Source organism: Anarhichas minor, unplaced genomic scaffold (assembly GCF_050575085.1).
Source record: "Anarhichas minor isolate MPS153535 unplaced genomic scaffold, ASM5057508v1 ptg000018l, whole genome shotgun sequence".
NCBI lineage: Eukaryota > Metazoa > Chordata > Actinopteri > Perciformes > Anarhichadidae > Anarhichas > Anarhichas minor.
The window spans coordinates 14,570,930-14,583,347 of NW_027466464.1; the positions used below are offsets into that span (position 1 = coordinate 14,570,930).

The following is a 12,418-nucleotide window of genomic DNA, read 5'->3' on the forward strand; positions in this document are numbered from 1 at the left end:
ATCCAAAGGTGCAAAGTCTGGTCCCCCCCCCCCATCCATTGATCACATGTTCCCAATGGAAATACTCCGTCTGACTAAATGTGACCCGTTCTGACTGCTGCTCTTCACCTCGGATACGTCCAGAGAAATTCTCCCACTTTAGTGTCCAGTTCAGATAAAAACAACATTACATTCAAAAAACGGAGGCTATGTTTAGCGTAGCTTAGCACGATGACTGGGAACAGGTAGAAACTAGCCTAGCGCCATCAAAACTAGAAAACTACAACTTCTGTTGATATAATGCTGCATTCATGTCACACAGGAGTTAAGTTCAGACAGTTTTCATTAATATTTAAGTTGTAATTTGATCCTAAATGGATCTAAACTTCACAAAACCAACTCACATTAAGAAGTTTGCAGCTGCACTGAAATAAATAACATTTCTGTTTTGAATGAAACAAACATGAACACAGAAAGGTCTCTTTGTCTTTATTTATTTTGCCAGAACTAATAAAATAATCCCTTTAGATCTCAAACTGAATCTGATGAGACAAAATAATACAAATCACAAAATCAGCATTTGTATTCGTACACATAATACAACTTTTTATCTTGTGGTTCACGTCTCGGGTTTGTGGACCCGGACCACTTTTCAGGTGGTGTACATGACGTCCTGGATCCAGTCCAGGTAGTTGCTGACTTTGGCGTAGACCCCGTACAGGTTTTTACTGGCGCAGCCCCTCCCCCAGCTCACCACCCCAGTCAGGAACCAGGTCTTCTTGTAGCGTGTCACCAGAGGGCCGCCGCTGTCCCCTTGGCAGGCGTCCCGGCCACCAGACTTCAGCCCGGCGCAGAGCATGTTCCTGGTGACGTTGAGCCTGGTGTGGAGGCGGCACTCCTGCAGGAGAACCCTCGGCAGCGTCGCCCGCTGGAGGATTCCGGCGGCAGAACCGCCCAGCAACAGGCGGCCCCAACCGGACACGGTGGAGTGGCGGACAGCCGACAGCGTTCGGCTGAAGGTGCTGTTCTGCGCGGGGAGGCAAACGGGAACCACGTAGGGTCCTAGTTTGATGGGGCGGTGCACCTTCAGCAGGGCCAGGTCGCTGTCATAGCTGGTCTTGTTGTAGCTGGGGTGGATCCGCACTTTGACCACCCGCCGTCTCTGCTCAGTCCGTTCGTCCACGTTGAGGTCATGTTCACCTTTACGGGGACAGAACCTTTTACATTTGACCTTTTCTATCAAGTAAACTAGACTTTACTTCCAACGTAGCTTTGGCATTCTTACCGACGGTGACGTTGAAGATGCCGGAAGGTTTTCCCCAAACGCAGTGAGCTGCGGTTAGAATCCAGCGGTTGGACAGAACGATGGCCCCGCAGATAAAAACGTTGCGCTCAGTCAGCAGAGCCTGAGACCAGCAAAGATACAAGAAAGATCACGAACAGCGTTTACGATGGAAAGGTCTGCAGATCGCTTCTCGCTCAGGAGTTCTTCAATACCCTTTGACCCAGACCTTCATCACTACATGTTGACTCTAAAGAAACTAAAGGTAACACCGTCATGTTCTTACCTGCCACGGACAGTGACCTTTGGGGCAGATCTCCCCGTTGACGACCCTTGGGCCAAAATATATCTGAAGTCTTCCACAGGCCACAGGATCTGGACCAGAGACACAAAGACCGTCAATAAAGAGCTCGTCCCCACCTGTTTCCTACAGAGGGGCCGCTAATGTGTAGCCACTTAGCTATTGGGGACGTTGTTCGGGTTTGTTGCTAGGTGGTTTCTAAAGGTCTCGGTGAGGTTTTTTTTGTGGCAAACATGGTTGTCAGTGTAGTTGATGGTGTGTTTCCACGTGGCTCCAAAGTGGTTGCCAAGGAAGCGACTGGTTTTAATCTTTTACTGAAGTAAAAGGATCATAATACGTCTTCAAACCCCTGTGATCAAGATGTTGTTAGGATGCTAATCTACTACAGAATCACCCCAGAAGAAAAACTAAAAGTCTGAGTGTCAGTTTTCTGGTCCCTGACGCCTCTGACGAGCTCTGACCTTCGGGCTCACAGGTGTTGGCGTCCCGATGCAGACGATAACCCGGAGCGCAGAAACAGACGTGAGGACGATCCGGAAACTGTCGGCAGAAATGTTCACACCCTCCGTTTCTATAGCGACAGCCGTGTGACGTCACACGAGCTGCGTGGAGTCACAGAAACAAAAAACGTTGTTCATCACGACTTCTTCAACAGAAACCAGTAAAACATAAAACGCTGCGAATACCTTTGTCACAGTGGGATCCATGGAAACCAGGTGGACACTTGCAGACGTAGGTGTCGACCTGTCGGGTGCAGGTGGCTCCGTTCTTACAGGGAGACGGCAGGCAGTGGTCCACCGCTGCAAACAGGAAGTAGCATTTTAACAGCTGAGACAGGTGCAATCAGTACGTTAAAATATTAAAAGCTGGAGTACCTGTGTAGAGCCTCCAGAAGGCCTCCTGAGAGAAGAAAACACAAGTTAACTCACAAGAAACCAGAACCATGAATCACACGTTTGAGTCTGAACCGACCAGCTGCTGAGGCAGAGCGAAGATCTCCTTCGCCTCCTCGTAGGAGCATTTCTCCTCCTGACACTCGCGCTCCAGATCTCCTCTCCTCAGCTCCTCAAACAGGAAGTTGGCTCGACGATTGCGATGCAGGAAGACGCTGGCCTCAGGTCTGCTCACGAACACGCCTCCTTTATTCACACAATACGGGAAGAAGGAAGTGTTGAATGCTTAGCATGCTGGGACATGTAGTGAAATCTGTGGAGCGTGTTACCGACTGTGGCCACAAGAGGGTGACAACAGTTGGATTGACAGCTCCAACGATTAGTCATTATTTTTATTTCAAAAAGTTTTATGGTCCCAGGTTTTCAAACCAAGATGGTGACGACCAAAAACCAAGATGAACCGTTGATTCAGAAGTCTCAGCTGTACTTTTGCTAAGCTAACATTAGTGCTTATGCTAGTACCTCATTATTTATTATAGCTTAGCTAACGTGCTAACATAACTTGATCAACTGTTCAGAGAATTTCACAGTGGAGAGAAGTGAACGACTCTAAGTCTGATATGAAACTGAAGAAGAAGAGACCTGACACTGACCTCCAGGAAGCCCAGTGCATGCTGGGATAGAAGCGATGAGGAGTCGAAGGAAGAAGAGTCGCCTCGTTTCTCTGCTGACGGACGCCATGTTTGTTCTGATCAAAGGTCAGAAAAACACCCAAAACCCTCTCTGTGTACAACAGTACAAGAAGTATCAGATAAATGTACTTATATATGTACTTATATATATATGTACTTATATATATGTATTATATATATGTATATATATATATATATATACATATATATATATATATATATATACATATATATATATATATATACATATACATATATATATATATATATATATATATATATATATATATATACATATATATATATATACATATATATATATATATATACATATATATATATATATATATATATATATACATATATATATATATATATATATATATACATATATATATATACATATATATATATATATATATATATATATACATATATATATATATATATATATATATATATACATATATATATATATATATATATATATATATATATATATATATACATATATATATATATATACATATATATATACATATATATATATATATATACATATATATATACATATATATATACATATATATATATATATACATATATATATACATATATATATATATATACATATATATATGTATATATATACATATACATATATATATGTATATATATATATATATATACATATATATATGTATATATATATATATATATACATATATATACATATATATATGTATATATATATATATATATACATATATATACATATATATATGTATATATATATACATATGTATATATATATATATGTATGTATATACATGTATATATGTATGTATATATACATGTGTATATATACATGTATATATGCATATATACATGTGTATATATGTATATATGCATATATACATGTGTATATATGTATATATGCATATATACATGTGTATATATGTATATATACACGTGTATATATGTATACATATACACGTGTGTGTATATATATACATATATATATATATATACATATACACACTGTATATAGAATGAGAAACTAAAGACTTAAATGTTTCATGATACAGACAATAAATAGTTTGACACATTGTTCAGATTATTCACATGGATTTTATTTGTTACTGATTGTTATCATTATATTACGTATAAATACATTTATTAAGTATTATTTCATTCCACACAAACATAAACAAAAGAAAACATTTTTGATTTTCTAATTAAAATAATAAATTAAATAAAGACTTATTTTGGTAATCTGGTCACTCCATGTCCTTCAGGATGTCGGGGATGAACTCCTGGGCGTCTCTCAGCTGGTCCCTCCACTCCGGTGGGATGGCCCCCCCGGCCCCCAGCAGGGCCCCCAGCGCCGCCCCGCGGTTACAGTTCTCACCTGGAACAGGAAGTCAACAACCAGTTTCAGTTGGTGGAACCTGGACCCTAAACCTGGACTCAAAGCTTCTGTACGAACCTCCACAGTTGGTGTTGGTCAGGATTCCTCCACCGACGTCGTTGTGGAACTCGTGAGCCAGATAGAACAAGCTGGACAGAGCTCCTGTTGGGTCACAACAAACAACACGTCAGAGCTTCGTCAGCGGTCACATGACCGACTCAACAGGATCACATGACGCCGGGTTGGACCTTTAGTGTAGCAGGCCAGGCCCAGGTAGTTCACGGCGCTCTGGTGGACCTTCAACTGCTCGTCAGAACCCCGAGGGAACCTGCAGCACAAAGACAGGAAGCTCTTCAATGGGCTCAGCTTTTATTGTGGAAGATCTGCAGGAAGTGGTGACGAACACGGGTCACTAAAGACCACGAACACGGGTCACTGAAGACCACGAACACGGGTACTGATTGTATTCATACTAGCTTATTGCACTTATTGTTTTCATATTAGTTTGTGGCACTTATTGCATTCGTTTGTTTCTGCACTGTACATTGGCTCTGGTTTATGCTCTTAGACGCTTGTTTGAGGAAAGGACATGCACTTATTACTTCTGGTGACTAGTTGTTCTCTCGAAAACCGATGTTGAATACACTTATTGTAAGTCGCTTTGGATAAAAGCGTCTGCTAAATGACTGTAATGTAATGTAATGTAATGGGTCACTGAAGACTACGAACACGGGTCAATGAAGACCACGAACACGGGTCACTGAAGACCACGAACGCAGGTCACTAAAGACCACGTACGCGGGTCACTGAAGACCACGAACGCGGGTCACTGAAGAACACGAACGCGGGTCACTGAAGACCGCGAACGCGGGTCACTGAAGACCACGAACACGGGTCACTTAAGACCACGAACGCGGGTCACTGAAGACCGCGAACGCGGGTCACTGAAGACCACGAACACGGGTCACTTAAGACCACGAACGCGGGTCACTGAAGACCGCGAACGCGGGTCACTGAAGACCACGAACGCGGGTCACTGAAGACCACGAACACGGGTCACTTAAGACCACAAACACGGGTTACTGAAGACCACGAACACGGGTCAATGAAGACTATGGGTCACTGAAGACCACGAACGCGGGTCACTGAAGACCATGAACGCGGTCACTGAAGACCACGAACACGGGTCACTGAAGACTGAAACGGTTCGATCTCGTCGTGCCGGCGGCGCATTCGAACCTGGCCGCCTTGCGTCCGTAGCTGCGGCAGTCATCCCAGGCGTCCAACTTCTTCAGAGCGCGCTCTGCCTGCTGCCGGACGCTGGCTCCGCCCAGAACGGCGTGCAGCGCCCGGCCGTAGATCGACATGTACTCGGGCACCTTCGGGTGGGGATGGGTGAGCTTCACGTACTCCACGGCTGCTGAGACCTGGAGACAGGCGAGATGTCAAAGGTCAGACGGAGAACGTCCTCTTTGTGTTTAAAGGTGCGTTAGAAACCCACAGCTTGCTCCTCATTGGCCGAGGTGGACAGCAGGATGAAGGGGAGGATCATGGGAAGGCAGCCGATGGCGTCCAGCTGGCTGTCTGGAAACGAGGAGCTCAACTTTTGCCGGCTGCGTTTTTCTGCAAATGCCAGAACCTGAAAAACAAAAAGAGGTTCAGTACTTAAGAAACACAGCTGGTGGTTGTGTGAGGGTGCGTTTGTTTTACATGACGGGGTGAGGTCGGCCTGCTGTCCTGCCAGCTGGAGAAGAAGGAGCGGTGGGAGGACTCGGCGTAGGTGTCGCAGTGCGAGCCGGGCGTCGTCAGGAAGTGGACGTAGTCCGACAGGACGGTGGCTCTGGCGTCCGGCTGAGAGACGTCGCCGAAACATCCGTCGACGAGTGAGCGGGCGACTCGGAGGGAACAAAGGACGTTCAGGGTGTTGTCCCCGGACTGAAGACCTGAAGACCACCAACAGAGATCACTACAGACCAGGAACAGAGATCACTACAGACCAGGAACAGAGATCACTACAGACCAACAACAGAGATCACTACAGACCAACAACAGAGATCACTACAGACCAACAACAGAGATCACTACAGACCAACAACAGATATCACTACAGACTCCTCAGTATCAGTACACAGTATCAATACTAGTACTCAGTACCTTGATGGTAGTGGACCGAGCCTTTGGAGGTCTTCCACAGGTCCAGTTTGTCGTGGAGGATCACGTTACCGACCACATCGGGTCGCTTGGCGCCGGAGGACCAGGCGGTCCGACCGCTACCGGCTGGAACACCAGAACAAAAAGTGTCCCGTTAAACCACAAGAACATAAACAGGGTCTCCAGGTCTTGATGGTCCAGGTCTTCGTACCGGTGTTGGAGAGGCTGAGGATGCTGGACGGGTGCCGGTCTCTGGGGGACGTGAAGCCGGCGATCCAGCCTCCGAAGTCCCTCCTGATATCGTCCACGTCGTAGTACCAGTGGACCGGCATGGACATGGAGTCACCCGCACACATCCCCCACAATGCACTGCTCACCGACCGCCTCACCTGAGTCATCTCTGCTGCACCACAACAGAACTTCATGTTATATTCTATATATCTAATAAGTACCAACAGAACTTCATGTTATATTCTATATATCTAATAAGTACCACCAGAACTTCATGTTATATTATATATATTTAATAAGTACGAACAGAACTTCATGTTATATTCTATATATCTAATAAGTACCAACAGAACTTCATGTTATATTCTATATATCTAATAAGTACCACCAGAACTTCATGTTATATTATATATATTTAATAAGTACCAACAGAACTTCATGTTATATTATATATATTTAATAAGTACCAACAGAACTTCATGTTATATTCTATATATCTAATAAGTACCAACAGAACTTCATGTTATATTATATATATTTAACAAGTACCAACAGAACTTCATGTTATATTCTATATATTTAACAAGTACCAACAGAACTTCATGTTATATTCTATATATCTAATAAGTACCAACAGAACTTCATGTTATATTATATATATCTAATAAGTACCAACAGAACTTCATGTTATATTATATATATTTAACAAGTACCAACAGAACTTCATGTTATATTCTATATATTTAACAAGTACCAACAGAACTTCATGTTATATTCTATATATCTAATAAGTACCAACAGAACTTCATGTTATATTCTATATATCTAATAAGTACCAACAAAACTTCATGTTATATTATATATATCTAATAAGTACCAACAGAACTTCATGTTATATTATATATATCTAATAAGTACCAACAGAACTTCATGTTATATTATATATATCTAATATGTACCAACAGAACTTCATGTTATATTATATATATCTAATAAGTACCAACAGAACTTCATGTCATATTATATATATCTAATAAGTACCAACAGAACTTCATGTTGTATAATATATATTTAACATAGTATTTATAATATAACTCACCTCTCGCTGTGGTTTTCTGTTCTTAATGATTCCGCATTTTTAAACTTGCATAACTTTATTGTTACACTGTTACAAAACTACACCGGAAGTGGTACGGTGGTCAATTTAGGTTAACTCAAAAAGCGAAGGGTTGTATTAAAAAGGAATTTAGTGCCCTGAGCAAAGGCTAGCAGGCTGATATACCGCGTTCAGCGAACATATACTTACTATAATAATAAAAACTACATAATCAACAATTTGATATCTGTAAAAAAGAATGAGGCAAAACAACGTTTCTGGTGATACAGGCGATAAAACACAAAGGTTAAGAAACGAAAAGCTGCCTGGAAAACAATACCAGGGGGCATAATTAACCAAATTCTACGGTGGCCGTTGAGAATTATTATAAACGGAGAACGTACCTAAATCAGTTAAAACGCGAATGTGTAACCAAGCTAGTAAGATGCTAACGTTAGTATATTAAACGTTAAATTGTCCTCAACCGGTCAAAGAGGACGTAACGACTCACGAGGAACTTCCGGTATTACTCGTAGACCGTAAATAAGAAGACATTAATGGAAGCTAACAGCTAGCTAAACAAGCTAACACATCTGATTGTTTTCAGCGAGCCGGCTAAGCTAGCTGGTTGCTAGCATGCTAACGTCTGTTTCAGTGATGGAAATGAAGGAAAATCTAGATCCTCGTGAAGTCGGTAAGAACTCGTGTTTACTTATTATTGTTTTACTTATTGAGTTACTGTTAAAGCCAGGTCTGATGTGGGTCTGATGTAGACCAGGTCTAACAGACCTAAATACTGTGGGTCTGATGTAGTCCAGGTCTGATGTAGACCAGGTATGATGTAGACCAGGTCTAACAGACCTAAATATTGTGGGTCTGATGTAGACCAGGTCTAACGGACCTAAATACTGTGGGTCTGATGTAGACCAGGTCTGATGTGGGTTTGATGTAGACCAGGTCTGATGTGGGTCTGATGTAGACCAGGTCTGATGTGGTCTAGATATTTAAATATTCAGGATTAATTTAAATGTCTTTTTGTCTTTCAGAGCGAGCCAAAGCCTTCTGGTCCGAGGAGGACGTGGACCAGGTCTTCAGTGGTGTGTTTGAGTACCTGGACCACCTGAAGAGGGTCCTGAAGAAGAACACAGCGACAGACAAAGGTGGGGCCTCTTGGTTCTTCTTCTTCGGTGGTATTGAAGTGCACTTCCTGTTGGGCTGACAGTCACTTCCTGTTTGTGTCCATCAGAGTACGTTCAGGGTCTGAAGCTTCTGGAGAGTCTCAACGGTCCTCCAGTCTCCTCTCAGGACTCCTCTGTGGTCCAGGTGGTCATCGGCTCAGGTAAACACAGGCTTTTATTCTGAAACTTTACTGTCATTACACCCACACCAGTAAAGACCTGTAAGAACCAGTATAAACCAGTATAAACTAGTAAAGACCAGTATGAACCAGTACTCTGTGTCTCTATTTAGATGGAATATGTGTAATGGCTGAATTCGAAGTTTAAATTAATAAATATTTCTATGTAAATAAAGAACCTGTGTGTCTTACTCTGGTGGCATCTTCCTGTCCAGATGAGCTGTTCCCAGCTGACTCCTCCCCCTCTAACGGGACGTCCAGCTCAGCAGCTCCCCCTTCAGGCCGAGAGGAGCTACTGCCTCCTCTGACTCCAGTCCAGCTGCAGTACGAGCCTCACTCCTGCTGCAAGGTAAACAAGTACACACTCTGTGTACTATATACTGTGTACTACACACTCTGTACTTCACACTGTATTGTTGTTTCCCTTCAGGCCTGCCTGCCCTCTTTACCCAGCATGCCTCAGTGCACCCCTGCGTTCTGGGGTCAGAACCCCCTGAAGGTTCCGCTGCTCTGCGGCTTTAAGAGGCTGAGCGCCGTGCCGCTGATGATGTCACTGAGAGGAGGCGAGGACGAGGAGGGGGCGGAGCCTAACGAGCCGGAGGACTGGGACGTCCTGTACAAGGCCCCGTGTGGACAGAGTCTCCGGAACCATGAGGACGTGATGCGCTTCCTGTTGGCCACCGAGAGCTACGACGTCCTGCAGGTTTGTGACGACGCATTCAGGGACCAAGTACGACAATCTGAAAGTACTCCACTGTCAGAGTACAAGTACTGTGACTGATGTATTCTTATGTATAAAGTAGTAGAGTAAATGTACTTGGTTGCCTTCAACCCTCCAGGTGGACTTCTTCACCTTTAATGCCTCGGTTCAGTTGGACCCGCCCCCTCCGGCGGGCCCCCGGTGCCCGGAGATGGACCTGAGCCGGGGGTTAGAGCCCACGCCGGTGCAGCTGTGTGTCGGTGAAGGCGGCGCTCGACCCGCTGAGTTCCGCTACCGGAAGGACCGCTGGCCACACGGCTGCTTCTTGACCCGCGGCCCGGCGCTGTTCCACGTCTGCTGCGACTGTACCGACGGCTGCGCCGACGTCCGGCGCTGTGCCTGCGCCGCATTGACCGGAGTAGGGCGGCGCTATGACCACCACAGGCTGCCGGACCCGGTTCCCTCAGGGTGAGAACCCGCTAACTACAGAACCCGCTCAAACAGGAAGTGACCTCGTGACCTCACGCTGATCCTGAATGTCCTTTAGCGTGTACGAGTGCGGCCCGTGGTGCGGCTGCGTCCCGACCCGCTGTCAGAACCGGCTGATCCAGAGAGGGATCCGAGTCCGTCTCCAGGTCTTCCAGACCGACGGCCGAGGCTGGGGGGTCCGATGCCGCGACGACCTGGACCGCGGCACGTTCGTGTGTGTTTACGCAGGTGAGACACGGCCAATGGTTGCCATGATTGAGGATCTTTTAAAGTGAACGGTTGACCTTAAACGCCTCGCGGTGTGTTCAGGTGTCACCCTACAGAGGAGTCAGAGTCCTGCCGAGCCGTCGCCCCCGAAGCTGACGAGGTCTGACCTCCCGTCTGACGACGAGGTGGAGGTGGTCACCGAGTGGCTGCCCCCCCCGGTGCTGGAGGGGCGGAGCACCGTGCTGGAGCCCCCCCGACCCACGTCACCCACCCCCCACGTCCCCGTGATCCAGAGACCCAACGACGCCGCTACGCCACAGGACCGAGACCAGGTTCCAATGTACTCTAGTACTGAACTCAAGTATCAAGTACTTGTACTGTACTTTGTACTTCTACTATAACGGAGTAGAAATACAGCAGTACAACAAAACATATACATATATAACATATAAATACATAAGAGAGTGGGAGCTTTTTGATTGTCTCCACACGGCTCTCAACATGGCAACAGCTCAGCTAACTGTGCTAACAGTCCTTATAGTGCTAACAGTGCTAATAGAGCTAACAATACTTTAACTTGTCCTTCTGTCTCCAGACCGTTCTGGTCGGTGCTCCGGAGCCTCCGTCTCCTCCTCCAGGTGAGTCAGGTGACCCGTCTCCTCCTCCGGAGAAGGAGGTCTCCGTGAACGGCGTGGAGACGAGGATGAACCTGAAGAACCTGAAGAGAGCGACGGAGACGGTGAAGGACGTCTACTTCCTGGACGCCAGCAAGGAGGGAAACGTGAGCCGCTTCCTCAACGTAAGACGATTTATTTTAATGAATATACTGTGTATATATATAATGTGTATATATACATTATATACTACAGGAGAGATGGTTCTATCTCACACTCTGCTCCCTACAGCACAGCTGTCAGCCCAACCTGTTCGTCCAGAACGTCTTCACCGACTCTCACGACCCCGGCTTCCCCGTCGTGGCCTTCTTCACCAGCAGGTGAGGAAGAGGAGGATGGTTGTTGTTGTTGTTGTTGTTGTTGTTGTTGGTGTTGGTGATGGTGGTCATAAACGTTGTCTCTCTCTCTCAGGGTGGTGAAGGCCGGCACTGAGCTCACGTGGAACTACTCCACCGACTCTCAGAGTAAACAGGAAGTGCCCTGTCTCTGCAGTAGCAGCGGTTGCCAGGGAAGGTTCACCATCGAGGATCAGCTGTGTGAGGTGTGTGAGGTCAGAGGTCAAGGTGACACACAGTAACCACCCCCCCCACCAGGTCACTTCTGTACGCTTTTTATGTTTTTCTTAATAAATCTAAATTTATAAAAATCCGTTTCGCTGTTTTATTTTGAAAGGCTGTCATACTGTGTTTGTGGTTTCCTTTCAGAGTTAGAATTTGTGAGACTTTTATTTTGTAAAATGTGTTTCAAGTATGAATGTCCATCTCTAAAGCTTTTTTATTTGGAAACTCCATTGCAGGAAGTGTGGGAGGATTCTCTGTTTTTTAACTGCCACTAAATCTTTTATTTTGAAACTTCTAACTTAATTTGTAACCTGTCACTTTAGATTCTAGGATTTATTATTTTCATAATAAAACACAGGAGTGCTCCATGAAATGTTTACTCAAAATAAATAAAA

At 44.8% G+C, this 12,418-nt stretch overlaps 3 protein-coding genes across 6 annotated transcripts; 1 reads left to right on the forward strand and 2 right to left on the reverse strand.

Annotated features, from left to right (window-relative positions):
* Positions 1-457: 457 nt before the first annotated feature.
* On the reverse strand, positions 458-3,247 carry f7l (coagulation factor VII, like). The gene is made up of 8 exons (XM_076094902.1): positions 3,109-3,247; positions 2,535-2,701; positions 2,438-2,462; positions 2,249-2,362; positions 2,024-2,164; positions 1,548-1,636; positions 1,265-1,385; positions 458-1,179 (listed from the first exon to the last, which is right to left on the reverse strand). Exons 1-8 carry the CDS (start codon positions 3,194-3,196, stop codon positions 632-634), a joined length of 1,293 nt encoding a protein of 430 aa, XP_075951017.1. The 5' UTR covers positions 3,197-3,247; the 3' UTR covers positions 458-631.
* Positions 3,248-4,255: 1,008 nt separating this feature from the next.
* Positions 4,256-9,266, reverse strand: LOC142952885 (uncharacterized). Its single transcript, XM_076094906.1, has 9 exons — positions 9,148-9,266; positions 6,921-7,109; positions 6,713-6,835; positions 6,269-6,501; positions 6,060-6,197; positions 5,798-5,985; positions 4,807-4,886; positions 4,637-4,720; positions 4,256-4,558 (listed from the first exon to the last, which is right to left on the reverse strand). The coding sequence occupies exons 2-9, from the start codon at positions 7,105-7,107 to the stop codon at positions 4,428-4,430; spliced, it is 1,164 nt and encodes a 387-aa protein (XP_075951021.1). The 5' UTR covers positions 7,108-7,109; positions 9,148-9,266; the 3' UTR covers positions 4,256-4,427.
* On the forward strand, positions 8,398-12,109 carry setdb2 (SET domain bifurcated histone lysine methyltransferase 2). Of its 4 annotated transcripts, XM_076094904.1 has the most exons (12): positions 8,419-8,559; positions 8,644-8,730; positions 9,083-9,196; positions 9,283-9,375; positions 9,609-9,742; positions 9,824-10,096; positions 10,233-10,561; positions 10,641-10,810; positions 10,892-11,121; positions 11,385-11,588; positions 11,695-11,783; positions 11,875-12,109. In XM_076094904.1, exons 2-12 carry the CDS (start codon positions 8,673-8,675, stop codon positions 12,038-12,040), a joined length of 1,860 nt encoding a protein of 619 aa, XP_075951019.1. In that variant the 5' UTR covers positions 8,419-8,559; positions 8,644-8,672; the 3' UTR covers positions 12,041-12,109. The 4 variants fall into 4 exon arrangements, 2 of the variants coding, with proteins under 2 accessions (XP_075951020.1, XP_075951019.1); XM_076094905.1 differs by having other exon boundaries at positions 8,401-8,730; positions 11,700-11,783; XR_012954739.1 differs by lacking the exon at positions 11,875-12,109 and having other exon boundaries at positions 8,398-8,730; positions 10,892-11,129; positions 11,700-11,783.
* The last annotated feature ends 309 nt before the right edge of the window (positions 12,110-12,418 follow it).

What these genes read in the sequence shown, in the direction of transcription:
- setdb2 (XM_076094904.1), top strand. Translation starts at nt 8,673, where the DNA reads ATGCTAACGTCTGTTTCAGTGATGGAAATGAAGGAAAATCTAGATCCT. An exon ending in GAACACAGCGACAGACAAAG is followed by an intron (nt 9,197 to 9,282) that starts GTGGGGCCTCTT and finishes TGTGTCCATCAG; the next exon opens with AGTACGTTCAGGGTCTGAAG. An exon ending in AGAGCTACGACGTCCTGCAG is followed by an intron (nt 10,097 to 10,232) that starts GTTTGTGACGAC and finishes TCAACCCTCCAG; the next exon opens with GTGGACTTCTTCACCTTTAA.
- f7l (XM_076094902.1), bottom strand. Translation starts at nt 3,196, where the DNA reads ATGGCGTCCGTCAGCAGAGAAACGAGGCGACTCTTCTTCCTTCGACTC. An exon ending in ATGCACTGGGCTTCCTGGAG is followed by an intron (nt 2,702 to 3,108) that starts GTCAGTGTCAGG and finishes GTGTGAATAAAG; the next exon opens with GAGGCGTGTTCGTGAGCAGA. An exon ending in TGGATCCCACTGTGACAAAG is followed by an intron (nt 2,165 to 2,248) that starts GTATTCGCAGCG and finishes GACTCCACGCAG; the next exon opens with CTCGTGTGACGTCACACGGC.
- LOC142952885 (XM_076094906.1), bottom strand. Translation starts at nt 7,107, where the DNA reads ATGACTCAGGTGAGGCGGTCGGTGAGCAGTGCATTGTGGGGGATGTGT. An exon ending in CTCGGTCCACTACCATCAAG is followed by an intron (nt 6,502 to 6,712) that starts GTACTGAGTACT and finishes GGTGGTCTTCAG; the next exon opens with GTCTTCAGTCCGGGGACAAC. An exon ending in CGGCCAATGAGGAGCAAGCT is followed by an intron (nt 5,986 to 6,059) that starts GTGGGTTTCTAA and finishes GCCTGTCTCCAG; the next exon opens with GTCTCAGCAGCCGTGGAGTA.